We start from the raw sequence: 22,724 nt of genomic DNA, 5'->3' as shown, positions 1-22,724 counted from the left end.
GAAAAGATCCGATTCACTGGAATGATTCATTTACCAAGCGGACATCGCTAACTGGAAGCAGCTTGTTCAACGTTGTTCAGCAATAACAGTTATGGAGGTCCCAGGTCCTGATAGTGATTGGAGGAGTCCAGCCTTTCGACAGAAAGTAGTGGCACAAATGTGAGCATACAATATATTTTTTGGTTATGTCCTTATATTAGCACATTCTGGAAGTCTCGGAGTCGGCTAGCTAGTTAGCTGCTAACTAGCGGATGCTCAGGCTTGTTATCAGCTCATGTTAAACAGCCGAAGTGTTCAAAAATAGGCTGTACGTGAATTTATGGTATTAATTATCTGATCACGTTATTGTGTTCATTAAGTGAGATTACATTTTCTGTTTAGAATTTAGCTTTGCGGTTAGCTAGCTAATAGAAAGTAAGCCTCATTAAATAATAGTCAAGTATGTACAAGCGATATATGTATTAAATATATTATAAATGCTGTATAACGTTGTGGGAAAAAGAGAATTAACCTTAAAGATATTTAATCGCTTTTGTGACCACTTTAGGCTCATTATAAGCTCTTCTAATAGCTGCCCAGTTGCTCCTTTTTCATCACTTTGAAGAAAAATAACCCACTTATTTTGGAATTGTTTATTTAGTGTTTTGAATGGACTTTTCTAATATTAATAAAAGGAATTTAGGCCCAAACTTTTGTAATAGTTAAACATTTTCTTTGAAATTAGATACATATTATTACATTATTTTACTATTAATTCTTTGCAAAATTTTACATTCATAAATGAAAATTTAAAACATAATTTTAAAGAAAGATGTATATTTGAGTTCTTTTCAAGAGTTATGAATTAATTTGCTTATAAGACTCTTATTTGCTGTAATACTTATAAGATAATACACTTTAGTTCATTTCAGAATTTCATATTTTGTTTGTAACCCTCTTAGAATATTTAGTTTATTATCTCTTTGCTTGTAATTGTTTTATTCTTTGTTACAATTAAAAAGCCCTTCTAATAGTGCTCATGTTCTGAGATATCTCTTAGTGTCAATAAATGATAGGTAACATTTCTTATTTGTCGTGCATCAGTTGTGATAAAATATTCAGACTTCTGCTTTATTATATTGCAGAGATGAAGCCATGAGAAAAGCAGGAACTGCTCACACAAAGTCCAGTACTGACATGGAGAGCCATGTTTTTATCAAAGCAAAGACCAGAGTAAGTAGTACTACTTTTAAATGTACATGTTACACTTTAACGGAACTGTTTTGTTAGTGTGTGATTGTTAAAAGGGCAGTGAATAACATTTCATATTTTTGGGGGGAAACAGGAGGAGTATTTATCTCTGGTTGCGAGGCTGATAATTCATTTTAGAGACATTCGTAAGTAGCTAATTCACTGTTTACTATGCTATTTTTTTGTCTTATTGCTGTAATTTTTAGATGTGGACTGTATACTGAACAGATTGTTTTTCATTGCAGATAAGAAGTCTCAAGGTGGGCCTGGTAAATTAAAGAGCTACCTATTTAAGATCTTTTTAAGTCTACCATTTAACTGTTAGAATATATTTTCTGCTGAATTTCAAGGTAATATTGTTTATTTTTAGACCCCATGAATGCCCTGCAGAATTTACCAGGAGTGGGTGGAGGTGGTCCTGGAGTTATTGGCATTGGACCACGCCCCCCTGGTGCACCAATGGGTGGTATGGGGCCAATGGGGCAAATGCAGATGGGTCAACATACCATGCAGGGAGGCCAGCAGGCTGGTAAATTCAATAGCTGTCAGCTGATTAGAGAGACTGTTTGGCTTAATAATCTTATTTTAATTCTCATACATTTCCATGAAATGACTTATGATGCCACATTTACTCCAGCAGTGGCTGCCGGGCAGATGCAGATGATACAGCAGCCGCAACAGCAGCAGTCCATGCAGTTCCAGCTGCAGCAGCAGGCTGTCATGCAGCCTCAGCAGCAGAATGCCATGCAGCAGCAGATCCAACAGATAAGGCACCTCCAACTTCAACAACAGCAGCAGCAGCACCATCAGAATCAACAAATGCAGCATCAGAATCAGCAACAGCAGCAAGCCCAGACTCAGCAGCAACAACAGAACCAGGTAATGAAGAATGGAAAGATTAATGTTTCTACTTAAAGGTGGAGTATGCGATATTTAAAGCTGCAGTCCGTAACTTTTTTTGGTTAAAAATTATCCAAAATCAATTTTGTACAATCAAGTACATAACCAGCCAGTGTTCAAAACTATCTCATTATCTTAGCTCGATTCACAACGGTAAGCTTGTAATAATGTTTCATAATAAGAGCGACATGGTGGATTTCCGCAGGAAATTCGAGCATGCAGCAGTTCGTCTGTGCGTCATTACGTCACGTCCGTAAACAGAAATGAAGGAGTCCAGGCTAGTCGGTTTTATCACGTGAGGACGCTGCTGGTAGCGGATCATTTATAGCCTTTTCTCACAGCAGCTGAAATAATTAAACTTGTCATTTTGATGGCGGATTGTAATCCAGAAAGGTCCAAATGACAGTCATCTGTGACAACTGGAGATTCACCCTTAGTCACAAGCAAAAGACTTGGGCTGTGGAGTTGCTACAGAAATTGAAATCTACAGGTAACGCAAATATACACTAAATACACGGTCACGCAATGCTGATGTTGTTAACATTAACAATTTGAGAACAGTATAACAGTAATAATAATTTGCATGGTTTGGCATGATCTGAGCTAAGCGATCATCAGCAGCCCGATTTATTGTAGGCCTAATGCTTTTTTCCTCAGTTGGTCAGAACAAAAGTGGCATAAATGTTACTTACTTGTTCAGATGATATTTTCCAGTGAAAATTCTTATATTGGTCATACTTTCAAGATGTAGAATCTGTGATTCTGAAGTTCAGTATCCACACCAGTGCGGTGACTGACAGCAAACATTAGATTCATCCGCGCTGACGAGCTGTGCTGATGCACAACGCACGTACAGATAACTGTTCTGCATATGACTGCAATTGCAGGTTTCAAACAGAGATGGCGACAAAGAGGAAAAATCGCGGACTGCAGCTTTAAAAAACGCTGTTTGGAAGTTAGTCACACCGACACACCAACAAACAACAACAAACGTGTAGCCAATCAGCATTAGGGAGCGTATGATGGTCAAGGAGACTGCAAGAGGGAGATTAGCAGAAAGAGATATGAGACACAATATAAAAGAGAAAAGCTCAGAAGAATATCGCTGGAATGAAGGTTTATGACTGGGCAAGCGCTTTAGGAACCGCGTTAATATTAGAAAGGCTTTCTGGTGCTGGAGAGAGCTAAGCGGGAGGGCCTGAAAACAGACGCAGAGGCTACTTTGATTGCGCTCCACATGTGAGCAACACTGGGTTTGAGTGTCATTGATTATCTGGAGCTGCTGTGTTGTTGGCGGCTAACAACAAACTCTTGTTTTATGCGGTCATTGTTAGCGCACTTGCTTCGTGTGCAGGCGAGCAGGGGTCGAGACTGACTCGGAGCAGGGTGGTTAAGATTGGAGTGTGAGTTTTGGAGGTGGAGCAATGAAGAGAGGGAGTGTATTTCAAATATCAACCATGTCCAACAGTGTTTTTGAAATATCGCTTACCCCACCTTTAAATAGTGGTGATGATTGGTGAAATCATGTCCAAATGAAGATACTACATGACAGTATTTGAATTAAAAGGTTAATTTATATATTTGTATTTATTTATAATTAACTTATTGTCTATTTATTCTTTAATGGCTTTAACTCCAGTTGCACCAAACCAGAATGCAGCAACTGCAGCAACTGCAACAGCACCAACAACAACAACAGCACCAACAACAACAACAACAACAACACCAACAACAACAACAGCATCAGCAACTGGCTCATGCACAGGCTCAAGCTCAAGCCCAGGCTCAAGCTCAAGCCCAGGCTCAGGCTCAAGCTCAAGCACAAGCACAGGCCCAGGCCCAGGCCCAGGCTCAGGCTCAAGCTCAAGCTCAAGCTCAAGCACAGGCCCAAGCCCAAGCCCAGAATATGCAGCAAATGCAGCAGCTTCAAGCCCAGGTTCAGGCTCAGGTCCAAGCTCAAGGTCAAGGCCAGGTACAGGCTCAGGGAGTGGCAGGTCAGATGCCCCCTCACTCGCAGCAGCAAGTCTTGGTGCCCCAGTCATTACCACAAATGGCTCCAGGACAGCATCAACAAATCAGCTCACTCAGCCAACAGCAGCAGCAACATCTGAAGCTACAGCAGGTAATGCAGGTAAAGATCAGCTGCCCTAAAAGAATGCAATAATAATGCAAAATGCATAAGAACTACTTTAAATCTCTGTCAAAAGTGGTCCGGAGAAGCATATTACACCGGCTAGTCTCAGTGTCTTCTGTTTGCTTCTGTTCATACAAGCAGGCGAGAGTTTTGCAGCAGCAACAGCAACAGCAGCAGCAACAACAACAACAACAACAACAACAGCAGCAGCAGCAGCAGCAACAACAGCAGCAGCAGCAGCAGCAGGTTCAACAAGTCCAGCAGGGGGCCCAGCTCACAGCAGTCTCTGGCCAGGTAAACCTAGTGCAAAGTGTGGTGAGGATTGAGATAAGAGACTGGAGCGTGGAGTGATTGCATGCCACCAAAATCAATACTTGTATTTCTTTTGGACATCAGATCTGTTTATTCTTTGCCTGGTGGTGGGTCGTAGTGTAATGCACATTGTCTAAATAACAACAGACGTATTATACATCAATATTTTTCTTGTCCATAGAGGTTTAGTTGTGGGCCAGAGCGGTTGGCTCCAATCACAGCTGAATGTTTCTGAACAAATAAGCTACTCATGTCTTCACCAGTGTTAGCAAAGCTACTTTGCAAGTAGCTTGACAAATTACAAGCTACTCATAACTAGCAAGCACCACTCTTATAATTACTCATACTTGGTTTCAGGGTTTTTCCAAACCCCTAATTTTAAGCATTAAACTTTATCACCAATAACTCATTGTTTGTTCTATGTACATAAATGATACTTAAGACTCGATCCATTAATACTTAGGGTATGTTGAAAAAAGGGAAAACAAGCTGCATTTCGACAATATGCAGGCAAACAGCTGAATAATTCTATATAATGTATATTTTAAAATAAAATATGACAAAATAAAAAGTTTATTTTAAATTAGTTAACTGAACTAAGTCAGTAGAAGTTTAAGTAAGTTTAATTTTGAAATGTATAATATTTTAATATCACAATTGTTATAAAATACACTACTTGTTACTGGAAAAGCTGATTAAAGGGTTAGTTCACCCAAAAATGAAAATTCTGTCACTAAGTACTCGCCCTCATGTCGTTCCAAACCTGTAAGACTTTTGTTCGTATTCGGAACACAAATTAAAGGTGCCCTAGAATCAAAAATTGAATTTACCTTGGCATAGTCGAATAACAAGAGTTCAGTACATGGAAATGACATACAGTGAGTCTCAAACACCAGTTTCCTCCTTCTTATATAAATCTCATTTGTTTAAAAGACCTCCGAAGAACAGGTGAATCTCAACATAACACCGACTGTTACGTAACATCTTGTAAAGATCCAGTTGAGGGTTATATTAGCTGTGTGAACTTTGTAAATGCACTGTATTATAGTCGAGAGTTAGGGGGGACAGGGAGCTCGCGATTTAAAGGGGCCGCAGCCTGAATCGGTGCATAGTTAATGATGCCCCAAAATAGGCAGTTAAAAAAATTAATAAAAAAAAAAATCTATGGGGTATTTTGAGCTGAAACTTCACAGACACATTCAGGGGACACCTTAGACTTATATTACAACTTGTAAAAACTGGTTCTAGGGCACCTTTAAGATATTTTTGATGAAATTCGAGGGTTTTTTTTTTATCCCCCATAGAAAGCAACATAATTACTACATTCAAGGTCCAGAAAAGTAGTAAAGACATCATTAAAATAGTCAATGTGACTACAGTGGTTCAACCTTAATGTTATGGAATGATGAGAATAGTTTTTGTGTACAAAAACAAAACAAAAATAATGACTTTATTCAACAATTTTGTCTCTCCCCTGTCAGTCTCCTGCGCTGTTTACGTTGGATAGACAGTGCAGGCTTCCGTGTTCTATGTCAGAACGCAGACTCATTATTGGCCGGCTCCTGCATCAGCATAACACACGTGTCGTGCTGCTCACGTGAACAATGTCAGCCAATACTGAGCCGGCGTTCTGATGTTAGTTCTGTAGTGTAGCTAGTTTTAGTTTATAAATGCCCAACACTGCTTCCTAAAAATGCATTCTGGAGGCTATTTCTTCTTTATTTGTCAGCACTTGCCATCAGCAGGTAGTGCATCCTGTCTTTAGTTATATATGATAAAGATAAGCTCAACTAGATGCCCGTTTTACTTTTTCAAATACATTTAGTCAGATCTCTCCCTCAAGGGTGGCCCTCCCATCTGCGAGCGTTCGGTGGATAACATTTTGCTTCATGTTGCTTTTATTCAGCTTTTCCCATCTGTGTGGCCCTAGTTTATACTAAAGCCAGAGATGGAAATCTCTATTCTTTTGCAGAGTGTGAAATCTAGCAGAGCAGTCAGTTTACGTTTGAGTAGCGTTAGTTTTTAATCTCATTTGCATTATGCGTGTTTGTGCAGCTAACTGCCTGACTGCTTGCTTGCTATTTTGAACCCACAAGCCCTTTCTGCATGCACCTGACAAGAAATGCATTCCATTTTTAGGTTAGCCTGCACAAAGCTGTATAAATTACAGTTTGCTATGATTGTTAATAATAAACCGTGATATTTTACTTTGAGCTTTTAAATGATTTCCCTAATGTGTTTCAAGGGAGGTATTGATGGTTGCATTGCATCTGCCCATCTTTTGATCAGAGCTTCCCTTTAAAAGCCATTAGTGGATGGCAAGCTCCACTACAGCTTTAATTTAGAGTGGAAAGGCTTGTTGGAGATGCAGAAGTACCCACTGCATCGTTCTTTGCATGATTCTGGTACATGAAAAGAGAGCATGAAATCCATTGGCCTGTGGCTTGCCTTGTCTTGACAGCCAGTGACGTTAAAGGAATATTCTGGGTTCAATACAATTTAAGAACAAACGGCAACATATTGATTACCACACTCTGTGAGCCGTTTACAGCAAAAGTAAATGGGGCCAATTTTGGATGATTTAAAAACAGAAATTACAGTAATTTTGTAAAAGTACTTATATTATTTCTTCTGTTAAAACTTGTGTATTATTTGAGCTGTATTTTTGTAATATTTTCTTTGCAATTTTTAGGGCTGTTTTAGAGGTTATGTTGTCAGAAGGATTAGTAACAGAAGGACAAGTAACTAACCTTAAAGGGTCAGTTCACCCAAAAATGAAATTTCTGTCACTAATTACTCACCCTCATGTCATTTCCACACCCGTAAGACCTTTGTTCATCTTCGGAACACAAATTAAGATATTTTTGATAAAATACGATGGTTCAGTGAGGCCTCCATTGACAGCAAGATAATTATTTAAAACAGTTAATGTGACTACAGTGGTTCAACCTTAATGTTATGAAGTGACGAGAATACTTTTTGTGCACCAAAAAAAACAAATATCGACTTTATTCAACAATATCTAGTGATGACCGATTTCAGAACACTGCTTCATGAAGCTTCGACGCTTTACGAATCTTTTGTTTCGAATCAGTGGTTCGGAGTGTGTATCAAACTGCCAAATTCACGCCCCCCAGTGGTGAACCATTGAAATGATGATGTACACTTAACACTTATGATGTAATAAAGCCTCATTTACTGAAATCACATGACTTTGGGAATATGATACACGCTCCAAACCACTGATTCGAAATAAAAGATTTGTAAAGCTTCGGAGCTTCATGAAGCAGTGTTTTGAAATCGCCCATCACTAGATATTGTTGAATAAAGTCGTTATTTTGTTTTTTTGGTGCACAAAAAGTATTCTGTCACTTTATAAAATTAAATATCTTTAGTAGCTTTCTGGGCATCTATATGTGTTAATTGTCTTGCTGGCAATGGAGGCCTCACTGAGCCATCAGATTTTATCAAAAATATCTTAATTTGTTTTCCGAAGGTCTTACAGGTGTGGAACGACATGAAGGTGAGTAATTAATGACAGAATTTTCATTTTTGGGTGAACCAACCCTTTAAACGTAACCCTATTTTTAAATGTTTAGTAAGTACATGTAGTTAGTTAATAGTACAATGTAACTACATCACTGAAAAAAAGTCCTTTTTTAGTAGCAATCAATATTGTCACAACTTAGTGTTGTCGTTTAAACTTTACTTGTATTAAACCCGGGATATTCCTTTATGAGTTCTTGGAATGACAGGAAGCTCACTAGATTGCCGTGCTGGCACATCTTTTTATTTTTTGGATAGCCTTGTTTTGCATAATTGAATGTGACTGTATGTGCATCTGTGCTTGCAGGCCTGTCGAATCTATTTCTGTTTGCATTCTTGCATGGGCTTCCTCATGTCCGCTGATGCACTGCATTTATTGTTTTGCTTGTGACATGTCTGTTGTCCCCTCTGTCCTCCTCAAAGATGATGCCCCGGATGCAAATTCCACCTCGGTTGCCCCGCGCCACCCCGAACTCTGCCATTCCTCAAAACCCCGCTGCCATGGGAGGACAGCAAATGCCACAGGTATTTACCGCAGGGCTGAGTGCAGGGTCTCAGCGCTGCAACCCGGTGGGTGCGTACGTCTGTGGCTTTACACTCGAGTGAAGGCTGTCCATAATCCACACTCATCTGCCTCCCTTTACCCCCCACTCCCACCCCCAACCAGTTTCACAATCAGAAACATTTAGTCGGAAATTACACAGGAGCATTTAGGCCAGTGAAATTGAAAAGTGTGTGGCACAGGTAAGTGGACTGGATTTTGTTATAAAGTGACATTAGTGAGGAAGCTAAATAAAAAGCAACCATCTACTGGTTAAACAGCGCCATCTACTGGTGCTCTACAGTCGAAGCAAGCTGATCTTGACTGTATGTCTGTTATCTCTAGGTAACTGGCTTCACCAGTGGTGTGCACGCTCTCCTCCACTCATCTATTCACTTTGAACCCATTTTCATTTTCCCTCTCTCCTGACTTTTTCAAAGGGTCAGCAAATGATGTCATCACCCTCCCCAGTTCATGTGCAGACGCCCCAGTCGATGCCACCTCCCCCACAGCCTCAGCCATCTCCCCAGCCTCCTTCCTCTCAGCCCAACTCTGTCAGGTATAGTAAAATAGTTTAGTTTTTCTCCAATATGCATTTACCAGTATTAACTTCAGAAGTTTAATTCAACCCTTTTTTGCCTCTAGCTCTGGTCCGACCCCATCTCCAGGAGGTTTCCAACCCAGTCCCTCTCCCCAGCCATCCCAGAGTCCTGCCTCTTCACGCACCCCACAGAGTTACCCCCTTCAGGTACCTTCACCTGGACCCCTGAATACACCAGGTACAGTGCAGATTTCTTGTTTTTATATATATAAATATGTGTGTATGTGTGTGTGTGTGTGTGTGTATGTGTGTGTGTATATATATATATGTATGTGTATGTGTGTGTGTGTGTGTGTATATATATATATATATATATATATATATATTTATACAACAGTTCTGTCTGGTTCTCGAATCTGATTGGCTGATAGCCATGCGATATTTCAGTGATAACAGCACTCTTCCTACCTTTTCACCGTTTGTATCACTCCGGCCGATCAAATCAACCGTAATTTTTAGAAATACTACTTGTTATACCACAAACTGTAGTTTTAATAGTTTTTTAGGCGAGAATGTAGTTGTTTAGACCTGAATTATGTGACTTGTATTTAATAATAGCGCCTATTTTACAATTTGTTTTGACGTTTTCGGAGATGCGAACTCCAGGGCGTCAGCGGGCGTTCAGTGCTGGTGTACCCGACAAGAACAGCTTAATCTCGGCCAGTGCTTCGGGGGTTTACCGCTGGATCTTATAGTGGTTAAACATGAGACATAATTCAATTTGAGTACATAGAACGGGCAATCTTTGGTCTTATTAATCTATTATTTGTTCCAGAGCAAGTCGAATTGTGCTGTTTAATTTGATAATAATTACCTCATCATTTATATAGCATATAGCATATTGGCTACAACTAGACGGGACATATCAGACAACGACTCTTCTCTGCTTCCTCTTCTTGCTCCCTTTAAATACATACCCTTTATAGACAGTGTTGTTTTGAGTAAAGAAAACGCTTTACATTTTTTTTCCCAAGCATCAGATCTTTATTTACCTTTGCATTGCATAGACGAGATGTCCGGTGTGCGCACTTCATTCACGAGGTGAGGCAGATTTATGAGGTTTGACTGACAGTTTGAGGATCCAATGGAGTTAGAGGTTTTGTCACAAGCCAGACCCGAGAGTTTGCCTGGTGTGCATTTTATAATTGTTCTTGCTATTTGGGATATGTAGGACCTAATAAGTATAATACCTAAAATTTGTTTTTGTACAGGAAGTAGTTTTTGCAGAAAAAGATGTCCTCATGTGAGGACAGTGGGTCTATCATAACTTTTTGAAATATTATTTGCTGTTGGGGCCAGAAGGTCCTAATTAGTCAAAATTCAAAATTTCAGCTTAATACAATAAGTAGTTTTCTCAAAAATGAATGTCCTCATATGAGTACAGTGGGTCTATCTTGCTGTATGACACACATAGACTCCATTGGTACAAAAAGTTAATTTGACACATTTTCAGTTTATTTGAAAATGTAAACATCAGAGTGTAAAGCCTACATAAAATGTAAACAGCCTGAAACATGGCTAATAAAACAGCTAAAGTGCCTCTATCTTTCCAGCCTGTCTGGAATAGCCCCTATTGGCCGGTGTGAAATGCTGCAAAGCAGTTTCGTTCACTTTGCAAGCACAGATGCACATTGCATGTCGTGCATCGCACACGGGATTTCCCAGTGCAGCCTTGTGCTCTGCAACGCATGGGGTTTTTCAAGGCCACCATCTCCGGGAGATGAGCAGCACTGGAACGGACTGAGATATGGGGGATTGGAGCGACCCGAGATTTTTTGCCTGGTGGTGGAAGGTGTCCGTTCTCATTCTCTTCTTCTGGGACATGAGTACCTTCATGAAGAACATCACACTTGCTGAGGAATACCTGAGCCACTACCATGCGAAACTCAAGAAACTTCATGATAGATTTCCTTGGGGTGCCATTTTCCTGGTTATCTCTGCGATACAGCAGCCAGCTGTTGGCAAGGGCAAGATCCATGAAATGCATCAGCATGCGAATTGTCCACTTCTTCGTCCGCACAGACATTCGGTAGTAGCTCATCATTCTATCTGACATGTCTACACCTCCCATCTTTGAGTTGTACTTGCGCACGATGCTTGGTCTTGTCACGGTCACATACTTTTTTTCCCTTCTTGGACCACCGCTGGCAAGTATCTTCTGGCTGCTCAGAGTGAACAGTGGAGAGCATCACAACTGGCTTGTTGTCGTACCACTTGACCACGCATAGTTTCCCATCTGGATAGGCCCCTGTAAACGGGATCATCTGCTCGTCTATTGAGACGCATTCTGGACGAACCTGAAGGCGGCAGCCGGAAAGTATACGGTCCATAAAAGGCCTCACCTTCCAGAATTTGTCGGTTTCCCTCTTATCTTCTGATACATCATAGTCAATAACTACTTTCAGATGGCTCCTAAGTTTGAAGAAGCGATCACGTGACATTGTGTTACTAATGGCAGGGATTTGTAAGGGCATTGGACCAAAACATCCTTATCTGTGGATAATGCACACAAGACATCAAGATTGCTGCTCCAAAAAAGTGATAAATCTCATCTACCGAAGTTGAGAGAGATCTCCCACTGTTACCCAGTGACATGGCATTTGTGCAGTCAGCAATGAGTTTCATCAGGTCTGAGTCAATGTACTGCTCCACATAATCCAGTGGCTGCCAACCTGTTCGCTCATCTTTCAGTCCATCATCTCCATCCTGAAACTGGACCAAATTTGGTCTAAATGGAGCAGATCTCCAGCGTTCTCCACGTCCAGCATTCCTTGGTTCTGGTCTGGGCTCTCCATGTCTCTGATCTTCCTCATCCAGCTCATCATTCTCAATATGCTGTTGTTTACGTCCACATCTGTGCACTTGTGGATGATTTGGCTGACTTTCATTCTCAGAGTCAGTATCTTCAGCTGCATCAGGTGGTGTGTACTCTTCACCGGAATCATCTCCTGATGAATCAGGTGGCGAAAAATCAGGATGCTCATCCATGAGGTCAACATCTTGTAAAATGACTTCGTCCACAGCAGGATCATTATCTTCCCCATCTGAGAGGTCCTCCACCTCAGAGTTGTTTGCAATTGCCATGAGCAATTGTTCTGCTCTTGACAATGAAAGTTTCGCTGTAATAACATAAAAAAAAATTGGAGATCCAGCTGGGGTTTGAGTAGGCCTATCTGCCGATATCCGATATTAACTAGAATGATTTACCAGGATTCTAGCATGATTCACCTTGATTAAACCATATTGTAGTATTATTTACTATGATTTACCATGATTTACTCTGCTCACACACACACACAGACAGATGTTGTTGTTTTTTCAATGCTAATGCGATCCATCTAAATATTCCCATGTTTAGCTAACCACATGGTAGAAAAAAAACGTTATATAGTCCCAATGTCCTCAAACGAGTGCTTCACATTTACTGATGTCCTAGAGTGCTACTATTACTAAAATATCTCAAATTTTAATCCCCATATGATGATAGAGCCAGTATTGTACATAAATACATTTGTTTCATTCATATAATTTGAATAGATTTTTTACCTGGGTCATTTTTCTTTCGGGAACTGGGGTAGAAGTTTTTTGCTGATATTCCAGCCATTTTGTTCTCACTGACAGTGGTGTAATGTTGTGATATCACCACAAGATGGTGTGGGCAGTGCCCCTAAATGTGGCCAACAGGTCTAAGATTTACAAAATTGACTATCATTGTGTCAAGAGGCAAAAATGTAATGTCCTCATATGAGGTCGCAGGGTCTCAGTAAGTTAAAATCCTTTTCATTTGTTAAACATTTGTAAAAACCCACATACAAGCGTAAAGGGTGACCTATATCATTGTTTGTTTGTTTTTTTTTTTTCAAAAATTAGGAAATATAGAGATAAGCTACAAGGTGTAGCATTTATTGTTTTTTTTTGTTTGTTTTTTGGCATTTTGGTAATTATCCACGGCACACTTGACAATCGTCACGGGCACAGTAGTGCTTTATGTTTGACTGAACAATTGTGTTTATTTGTTGTTCAATAAATATAATTTTATATAAATATGTCCATTAGTGTGTGATATGGATTGAATGAAAGTTACATTAATACGCCATTAGATGGCGGCAACACTTTACAGGTGAATGAGTCAGCCAGTCAGTAGAGACTTTTAAATTGAAAGGAACTTTTAATAATCTAGCCTATAGACCTTATTTTCCAGAGAAACATGCGAGAAACATATTGTCTTTGAACTTCCGTTTTCGCGATAGCCCTGTATATTTCTATGGCATCGCTGTTGAAGAAGAATTAGCTGGTGAAGTGGATTTACGTGTTGTAGAGTTAACAAAAGTTATCATGAGCATTGTAATGTTTAAAGCGGGGGTCTTAACAAATGTCAGTAGAACGGGAAGATTTTAAAATGAGCGGTTCATTCATAAATACATACGATCGCTGTGGAAATACAAGCCGGAAGTCAAAAGACAACGAGCGCAGCGCTGAAAAGGGGCGGGGCTGCATAAGTTCTATAGAATACATTTCTTTGCTGTCGGTAGCCTATGGGCTACTCCGTTTCTTCCTCTCTGTTGAATATGCAGCAGGTAGGGGAGGAGCTAGTGTAACGGAGGCCAGCTAGTAGTTGCTGTGCGAGTAAACCTCACTCCTCTGATCTCAAGAGATGCTCTAGCGACTGACGCTAGAGGTTGCAGCCTTTAGCCTCCTTGTTAGAGCGTCCGACTCCCACGCCAGAGACCTGGGTTCGAGACCCGCGCGGAGCGGGGTGAGAAGGACCTGGGTTAGAGGGGTTACATTGGTGCCATCCCCGGATGGGAGTGAGGTTTAGGGGGGGGAGTGTAACGGAGGCCAGCTAGTAGTTGCTGTGCGAGTAAACCTCACTCCTCTGATCTTAAGAGATGCTCTAGCGACTGACGCTAGAGGTTGCAGCCTTTAGCCTCCTTGTTAGAGCGTCCGACTCCCACGCCGGAGACCTGGGTTCGAGACCCGCGCGGAGCGGGGTGAGAAGGACCTGGGTTAGAGGGGTTACAATACCGCTTTTCTACAGTATCCGACCATACACTGGCAGCGCTTTCTCTCTCTCCTCTCTGACAGCGAGTTCACGCACACCGCAGTTGTACAGAGCCACGCCTCCTGTCACTCACTCAGAGCAGCGGCAGGTCTCGAGAATCTCTTTCGGTCCGGTCACGGTGGAAGGGTTTTTGTTATATAACAACCGATATGACAACTTTAGCACATTTATCAGCTATACATTCATTCAGTGTTTCCCATTAATGACCCTCTGCTGCCGCCACCATTTCATAATGAACTGAAAATTTAAAACATAACTACTGTGATATGGCTTTGTGCCTTTATAAAACAGCCAAAGACAGTGATTGATTAAGTATATATACAGTCTGTCTGTGCTGCGTGTTTTAAAGAGAAGTGTGCACATTTGCGCACGCGATCAGCTGGTGATCTGGTGATCAAAATAAAACCTCAAGGATTTATCTTTTTAAAAGAAATGAGTACAAAAGTATTGTAAAAAACATGTTTGAACCCTTTTTAATGTCCAGGTACAAGTCAATGCTGTTTCTTTGTTGAATTTGCACACTGTACATGGGTTGAAGCTCTTAATTTTGAGTTTCCAGAGTACACCAGATTGATGCATTTAACCTTAAAATGTACAAAATTTTCTTTCTAAAACAAAGTTTTACAAACTACTCTCTCTCTCTCTCTCTCTCTCTCTCTCTCTCTCTCTCTCTCTCTCTCTCTCTCTCTCTCTCTCTCTCTCTCTCTCTCTCTCTCTAGTACTGTACAAAATTCAATGTGTTTCAATGAAGCGACTCAACGTTCCTTTGTTACTAGTTCTAAAGTGACGTTTTAGAGTTAGTAACGGAGGCTTGGTCCAACTGACAACTTGAGATTTGAATCCGTGGCGGAAGGAAGTAGTGCTGCACTAAAGAGGGTTTTAAAGACACTCCGTTGTTCTTCTTATTTATTTACACACTCGTGCCGTCGAACTGTTGTATAAACGCAATATCACACGAGTAGCCGTGCGATATGGCTGTATATCAGCACGCTGTGATTCGTCCGTAGGCACGAGGCCGCAGGTAATCACAGCGTGCTGATATACAGCCATATCGCACGGCTACTCGTGTGATATTGCGTTTATACAACAGTTCGACGGCACGAGTGTGTAAATAAATAAGAAGAACAACGGAGTGTCTTTAAAACCCTACTCGTGTGATATTGCTCATATATATATATATATATATATATATATATATATATATATATATATATATATATTAGGCTATCGGCTATAAGTTTGCTTCTCAGTGGCTGCCAGATTTTAATTAAACTTTTTTCCCCCCATTTGGATTACAGGCAATCCAAACTCTGTGATGAGTCCAGCAGGGGCTTCACAGTCTGAGGACCAGCTTTACATGGATAAACTGAAGCAGCTGTCAAAATATATTGAGCCGCTGCGCAGGATGATTAACAAAATAGACAAAAATGAAGGTACTGGAGACTTTTTCTCTTTGGTGCTGATTTATTTCATTTCCCCTTGATTTTAGTGCTTATGCTTTATGTTTGGTCTTTACAGATAGGAAGAAGGATTTGAGCAAAATGAAAAGTTTGCTTAACATTTTGACTGACCCCAACACAAGGTAAGAAAGCTGGACACTATCTCTAGTGTTGATTTTGGGCTTATAATGAAAGGGATAGCTCACCCAAAAATTAAAATACTGTCATCATTTACTTACCCTCAAAGTTGTTCTAAACCTGTATGAATTTCTTTGTTCTGCTGAACACAAAGAAAGATATTTGAAAGAAAGTTTGTAACCAAGCAGATCTCGTCCCCCATTGACTGCCATAGTATTTATTTTTCCTACTATGGTAGTCAATGGGCGGCGAGATCTGCTTGGTTACAGACAGGGCTTGACATTAACTTTTTTGCTCACCAGCCACTGTGGCTAGTGGTTTTCGGAAGTTACTAGCCACTCAGCATTTTCACTGGCCACAATTTTGCTGTTGGGAAATTACATTTTACATGATTAAAGTTGACTTTGTTATGCTAAAATTACTTGATTTTGAGTCATTTTACTTGATTAGCTAGATTTAAAACCCTTTCAAACTTTCAAATGCAGACTATACATGATATATCAGCTGGTACGGGTGGGTAATATGACCATAATATGATAAATTTTATAATTTATATTTGTTAGTCTATATAAAAAAAACAAAGCAAATTACAAATACAATAGTAAATTAAAAAGCCTAAACTCTTTTTTTTTTTTCAGATACACTAGGTTTATTTAACATTTATTTAAGATCTTTTGTTGATTAACATTAATGACAGACAGGTATTTAATTGAGTTGCTGAATGCATAAACGTAATATACTGACACATATCCAGTTTTTACTCACCTGTTTACGTACACTTAAGCCATAACCGACTGTATTCACGTGAAATACTCCACACGATGGACATTTTGACATCTGTGTGTGCATGTATTTGACTATTCAGGCGCAAGGAGAAATGATTGTGCACGCGACAGAGAGAGAGAGCGTGCTTCTGTGTGTCATTCAGCGTGATTCCGCCTATTCCGCCTTCACTAAGTTAATCGATAACGAATCGTGATCGGATTGTAATTTTGTGCTACGACAAGCTTGGCTACCTTTTGATTAGGCTGTATAGGCTGAAATTCAACCCGCCAAAGTGGCCAGTGGGAGTGGCTGTCTTACCCGCCACAGTTGAAATCTACCCGCATTTGGCAAGCCCTGGTTACAGACATTCTTCCAAACATCTTCCTTTGTGGACAGCAGAACAAAGAAGTTTATACAGGTTTGGAACAACTTGAGGGTGAGTAAATGTATTCATTTTTGGGTGAACTATCCCTTTTAAGGTTGCATTATTGTTGTCTTCCACTAGGTGTCCACTTAAAACACTACAGAAGTGTGAAATAGCATTGGAAAAACTAAAGAATGACATGGCAGTGGTAAGTAACTTTTTATTTCGAGATAGGAAGTCAAAGTTAAGTTGTGTTGTTAATTTAAAAGCAGTAACCGATTTCTACAGTGACGTCTTGACTTTTGTTTTCAGCCAACTCCTCCCCCTCCCCCAGTGCCCTGTACCAAAAAGCAGTACCTGTGCCAGCCGCTGCTGGATGCTGTCTTGGCCAACATCCGCTCCCCGGTTTTCAACCATTCACTTTACCGCACATTTGCTCCTGCGATGACAGCAATTCATGGACCCCCAATCACGTAAGATCAATTTCAGTTAAGGCCAGTTTTTCAGCATCATTACTCCAGTCTTCAGTGTCACATGATCCTTCAGAAATCAATCTAATATGCTCATTTGATGCTCAAGAAATATTTTATTATTTAGTATTACTTTAAAAAAAGAAACCATACTGCCTTAACTCATAAATTTACATATTACAAAATATATTCTTTCATTACAGGGGCCCCTCAATTCCTTCCCGTAAGCGGAAGCTTGAGGATGACGAGCGCCAGACCATCCCTAACATACTTCAAGGGGAGGTGGCTCGGCTTAATTCCAAATTCCTGGTCAATCTGGACCCGTCCTTTTGCAGCAACAATGGAACGGTGCATCTCATATGTAAACTAGGTCAGTTCAGAACTTGTGCCCACTATATGCATCCTGTACATGTGTACAAATTAACCATGGTACTGTCTCTGTCTAGATGATAAAAATCTTCCCAGTGTTCCCCCTCTTCAATTGAGCATTCCTGCTGACTACCCCGATCAGAGCCCCCACTGGGAAGATGACGGTCAGCAGTATGGTGCGTCTAAGCCTGATTTGTGCATTAACTGTCAGTGTCCTATCTTAGACTGCCTTTTAAAATGCAACCCTCTTAAGCATCCAGTTTAAATGAAAATCCATAGGCTGTGAAACAAATGAACACTTCCTCACCTTCCTCTCTTTGTTTTCAGAGGCCAACCCCTTCTTGCAGAATGTGCATAAGAACATGACTTCTAAACTCCTTCAGCTCCCTGACAAGCACTCTGTGACGGCACTGCTGAACACCTGGGCTCAAAGCGTGAGACAGGCTTGCCTTTCAGCTGCTTAGTTGTTTTCCCATCCGCACTAGCAGCCCAGTATAATCCTTGCACCTCTATGGAATGATGGCAATATATTAATACTTTCTTTGTCTTTTTTTATTTACATGAATAATCATCTGTTTGTTTTCTTTATTTCAGTACACTAAAGCCTTAACTGTTTGTGCATTGCTCGATCAATAAAGTCATTTAAACTGCTGTTTCAATCTGAAATGTGTGGCAAAGTCTCAAATACACATGATTGGTCCTTCAGCGCATAGTCCTCTGTAGACGGCGTCTCTGCACAGCTTGAGTTCTCCTCTGTCTGTCTGCTATGTTGTTGTTGAGGGTCTGTTTGAGGGCAGGGAGGATCACTTTCTCCGCTTTACTAGCCTGAGACACGGGTCTGTTCAGATAGTAACAAAGGGTGACATCTCCCAAACTGACTTGTTCTTGGCAGGCAGGTTAGAAATAAAATATATATCAGGAATTTACAAGTATTGACTTACAGTCCTCTAGGCAGTGTTTGGAGAGAAAGCTGAGGAAATGTTTCTGAATCTTCAGCTCTGCCAAAAAAAAGAAGGTAATCTAAAAGTTAAATGGAGGAAAAGGCACATTTTTGCTCCAAAATGTATATGAAAAGTCATTCTCGTAACATTTTTACCATAATGTAAAATATACATTGAAAAATATTTACATCGTTATGCTATTTTTGTGATATATATATATATATATATATATCTCATTTTCCTTTGATTTTGGTGTGAAATATGACTGGGACATGACAGGATTTCTGGGATATGGAAATGAAATTTAGTGATAAAGAAATTACCTTTTACCATCAGCAAGATAAGCCTTGGTCAAAATGTAATTCTCTGCAGTGATTTTCTTGTTGAAAACAATGTCTTTGAGGACAGCTTTCACACGTAGGATCTGAGAAGAGACAAATTAAAATGCATTATATAAGCATTCTTGTATATTGTGAGAGATTGAGAAATAAATGATCTCACCTCCTGGGACTGCAGGCTATTAGCGTTGTACAGTTGGTGTATGATGACCTCACATTCCTGTAGGGTGGGAGGTCGAGGGGCCTGAGATGGACTACACTGGATCATTAGAGGCTGTAGAGAAGTGATGAACCCTGCTTTGGCTTCTGAAGGACCTTCTATTTGGTCTGCTTTGAGGGTCCCTGAAGAATTTGATCTACTTTCTCTATATTTTAAAAAACTGCTGTAGGTATTAGAAGAATGTTACTAATGCATATATTCCCTTACATCTTTATAATTATTATTATTATATTAAATAACATATTTTTGTAAGCACCTGATCTCTGTGCTTTGTGATGAGCAGGTGTCCTCCAGAGTTTGCTCCAGGTAGTTCGTTCTGTCTTTCTGGAATTTGTTGCTTTCTATATGATCCCTCAGGATACGGCTAGATCCTGTCATTGAATTTTGGTGCAAGCTACAGTAAACTTGTATTTGTCATATGGTTTTGATTGAGAAAATATGATAGAGAAGTGTCACTTAACCTTTACTGCTCGACTTTGCAGGCTCCATTATCAGCTTGTACTGCAACTCTGTAACCACATAATTAGACTAAAAATACAGAATGGAGAATGACATTTAACAAATACGTCCAATTTAATGTATGTATGATTCATGTAGCAAAACCAGGCCTAGATGTCACTTTTTAATTCCTCAGAATAGGTTTATTTTGGAAAGTCTTGAAAACTTGACAACCAAAAAGTTATTTAACATTTATACTTTGCCCAGGAAAAAGGCACAATGCTATTAAAACAGTCCCTTTTGTGACAACATGGCCCATTATACAGGATAAGGTGTTACTTGATGCTGATTTGAGAATACTTTTTATTTATAACATATAAGAGTGTGTGTGTGTATAGGTTTATATCACATTGTGGGAACCAAATGGTACCCACAAGGATAAAATCACCTACATTATGGGGACCAGCCAGCATTCCCCATGGGGGAAATGGATTAATAAACATACTAAATTATGTTTTTTTGAAAATGTAAAAATGCCAAAAGTTTTCTGTGATAGGTAGGTTTAGGAGTTAGTGTAAGGGATAGAATATACAGTTTGTACAGTGTAAAAACCATTACGCCTAAGGATAGTGAACCAGACTGTGTGTGTGTATGGTGTAATTTAATGGCCTTTCAGAAAAATAAACAGTAAAACAATTATGAAAAACAAAATTTATGAAATGGAAAATTTAAAATTTCTAAATATTGTTTTTACCCAACATAGAACAATAATGAACAGTATGCTGGTTAAACTTAGAAATGAAAGTTCAACTGCTGCCTTAAAATTGTGTTAATTCTACTTGAAGATAACCTTTGTTTCAACTCAAAAATAGTCAAGACAACGCATTATTTTAAGTTAAAAATTAAAGTAATGCATTGTCTAGACTATTTGTAAGTTGAAACAAAGGTTATCATCAAGTTGAGTTAAAGGATTAGTCCACTTTTAAATACACTTTTCCTGATAAATTTACTCACCCCCATGTCATCCAAGATGTTCATGTCTTTCTTTCGTCAGTCGAAAAGAAATTAAGGTTTTTGAGGAAAACATTCCAGGATTTTTCTCCTTACAGTGGATTTCAATGGCTACCAACAGGTTGAAGGTCAAAATTACAGTTTCAGTGCAGCTTCAAGGGCTTTAAACGATACCAGATGAGTAATAAGGGTCTTATCTAGCGAATCGATCGGTTATTTTCGAAAAAAATACAACCGTTTATGCTTTATAAACAAAATATTGCCTTGAACGTACTTTCCGCTTCCGCATTCTTCATAACGCTTACGCTGAATGTCCTACGCCTTCCCTATTCAAGTTACGGAAAAAAACGAAACTGGCGCCGCGTTCTTTCCGTAAGTACAATTCCTGGAATGTTTTCCTCAAAAACCTTAATTTCTTTTCGACTGACGAAAGAAAGACATAAACATCTTGGATGACATGGGGGTGAGTAAATTTATCAGGAAAAGTGTATTTAAAAGTGGACTAATCCTTTAACTTATGTTTAGTTGAGTTAACTCACATTTTTAAAGCAGCAGGTGAACTTTCATTTCTAAGTTTAACTAGCTGAAAATGTTTTACAGTGAAATTACAACTGATAAAACACGTAATAACTTGCCCCAACCTGACATTTATGAAAAATACCCCATAGTTGTGTATTATTGTTAACTCAAGAGTAAAACAAAAATATGAAATGGCATTTATACAATATTTGACTCAAATATCGCATCTGTGACAACTAGACCCGGTCTTTACCATCAGCAAAAAATTTATTTCTCGTGTATTTCTTTCACCCGTTTGATGTAAGTAAAATACCTATACATGATTTGGTCAAACAAACCTCGTTTTGACAGTCAGAAACAAAACACCAAAACGTTTGTCTGTGTAAACTGATACTTTGCCACCCACAGCGGTTACAAACGCTATTCTTTCATTTTCTTCATTCAGCAGCTCGACATCACCAGGCAACCCGTACTAATGTATCACCTCTGATACCCTGACAGCAGGTGCCCATCCTCATTAAACACACACTTCACCTGAAAATGAACATTCTGAGCATTTAATCACCCTCATGTTCTCCTAAACCTGCATGACTTTCTTCCACAGAAAAAGATTACAGCCTCAGCCTCCACTCACTTTCATTGCAACTTTGCTTACAGTGGAAGTGAATGACTGATTCAGTCATTCCGCCTAAAATCTTTGTATTTCACAAGAAAACCATACAAGTTTTGAAATGCAAATGAGTAAATTATGACAGAATTGGGTGGACTATCCATTAAACTCGTAGGCAAGCAGAAAGATTATTACAGCAACACAGGCATCATTTTTTATTAACGGTAGCCTACCTAAACATGTTCTCAGTAAATTACGTCAAATGAAACAAGAATGATACCTTTTGTTTTAAGTGTACGTACAAGTATTACCCATGTCACACGTCAATGTATTGTTCATGAAAAGGCCATACCATTACTGTAACACATAGAAGGCAATTTAACATGCATGTACCTTTATTTTGCCGCTTTAAAGTATCTATTTCACCATGTAATTTCTCCAGAGTTTCTCTGTGCTGCTTTTGTAAGAAGTCAATATTCCTCCGCAGCGAGTCGACTCGCGTATCCATTTCGCTGTGAAACAAGTTTGATTCCCGCAGGGATCTATACGTCACGTGCGTCTACTCAAGCGGGTGACGTTTCGCTGCCACGTTGCGTCATAAATCATGTTTTACCCAAAAAACTTGGTAATGCATGCTGTCACACAGATGGAATTCGTGCAGAGGGCTGTTTTGTTTTCATAAACTGTACACTCCTCTCGCACTAGGACGTTTAATATCGAGGTGGCTGCTATGGTAACAGCACTACTTCCTCCAATACAGCTGGGAAATAACAGAT

At 39.6% G+C, this 22,724-nt stretch overlaps 2 protein-coding genes across 11 annotated transcripts; one reads left to right on the top strand and one right to left on the bottom strand.

The window, feature by feature from the left end:
- med15 (mediator complex subunit 15) lies at nucleotides 1-18,537 on the top strand. Of its 7 annotated transcripts, none has more exons than XM_048167646.1 (18): nucleotides 1-159; nucleotides 1,125-1,212; nucleotides 1,325-1,376; nucleotides 1,476-1,490; nucleotides 1,601-1,759; nucleotides 1,868-2,109; nucleotides 3,770-4,261; nucleotides 4,403-4,558; nucleotides 8,546-8,647; nucleotides 9,104-9,222; nucleotides 9,309-9,442; nucleotides 15,625-15,759; nucleotides 15,845-15,908; nucleotides 17,174-17,240; nucleotides 17,345-17,505; nucleotides 17,706-17,872; nucleotides 17,949-18,047; nucleotides 18,199-18,537. In XM_048167646.1, the coding sequence occupies exons 1-18, from the start codon at nucleotides 92-94 to the stop codon at nucleotides 18,333-18,335; spliced, it is 2,457 nt and encodes an 818-aa protein (XP_048023603.1). In that variant the 5' UTR covers nucleotides 1-91; the 3' UTR covers nucleotides 18,336-18,537. The 7 variants fall into 7 exon arrangements, with proteins under 7 accessions (XP_048023603.1, XP_048023602.1, XP_048023605.1 ...); XM_048167645.1 differs by having other exon boundaries at nucleotides 1,476-1,499; nucleotides 1,871-2,109; XM_048167648.1 differs by having other exon boundaries at nucleotides 1,476-1,499; nucleotides 3,770-4,252; nucleotides 4,406-4,558.
- Nucleotides 18,538-18,567: 30 nt separating this feature from the next.
- Nucleotides 18,568-22,686, bottom strand: si:ch211-222n4.2 (uncharacterized protein LOC101885505 homolog). Of its 4 annotated transcripts, none has more exons than XM_048167653.1 (7): nucleotides 22,342-22,686; nucleotides 19,832-19,898; nucleotides 19,627-19,741; nucleotides 19,314-19,533; nucleotides 19,136-19,236; nucleotides 18,813-18,869; nucleotides 18,568-18,709 (listed from the first exon to the last, which is right to left on the bottom strand). In XM_048167653.1, exons 2-7 carry the CDS (start codon nucleotides 19,857-19,859, stop codon nucleotides 18,574-18,576), a joined length of 657 nt encoding a protein of 218 aa, XP_048023610.1. In that variant the 5' UTR covers nucleotides 19,860-19,898; nucleotides 22,342-22,686; the 3' UTR covers nucleotides 18,568-18,573. The 4 variants fall into 4 exon arrangements, with proteins under 4 accessions (XP_048023610.1, XP_048023608.1, XP_048023609.1 ...); XM_048167651.1 differs by having other exon boundaries at nucleotides 19,832-19,879; XM_048167652.1 differs by having other exon boundaries at nucleotides 19,314-19,530; nucleotides 19,832-19,879.
- Between the last annotated feature and the right edge of the window lie 38 nt (nucleotides 22,687-22,724).

Source organism: Megalobrama amblycephala, linkage group LG18 (genome assembly GCF_018812025.1).
Source record: "Megalobrama amblycephala isolate DHTTF-2021 linkage group LG18, ASM1881202v1, whole genome shotgun sequence".
Classification (NCBI taxonomy): Eukaryota; Metazoa; Chordata; class Actinopteri; order Cypriniformes; family Xenocyprididae; genus Megalobrama; species Megalobrama amblycephala.
The sequence above is the reverse complement of the archived record's forward strand: the minus strand, read 5'-3'. Positions and strand labels throughout refer to the sequence as shown.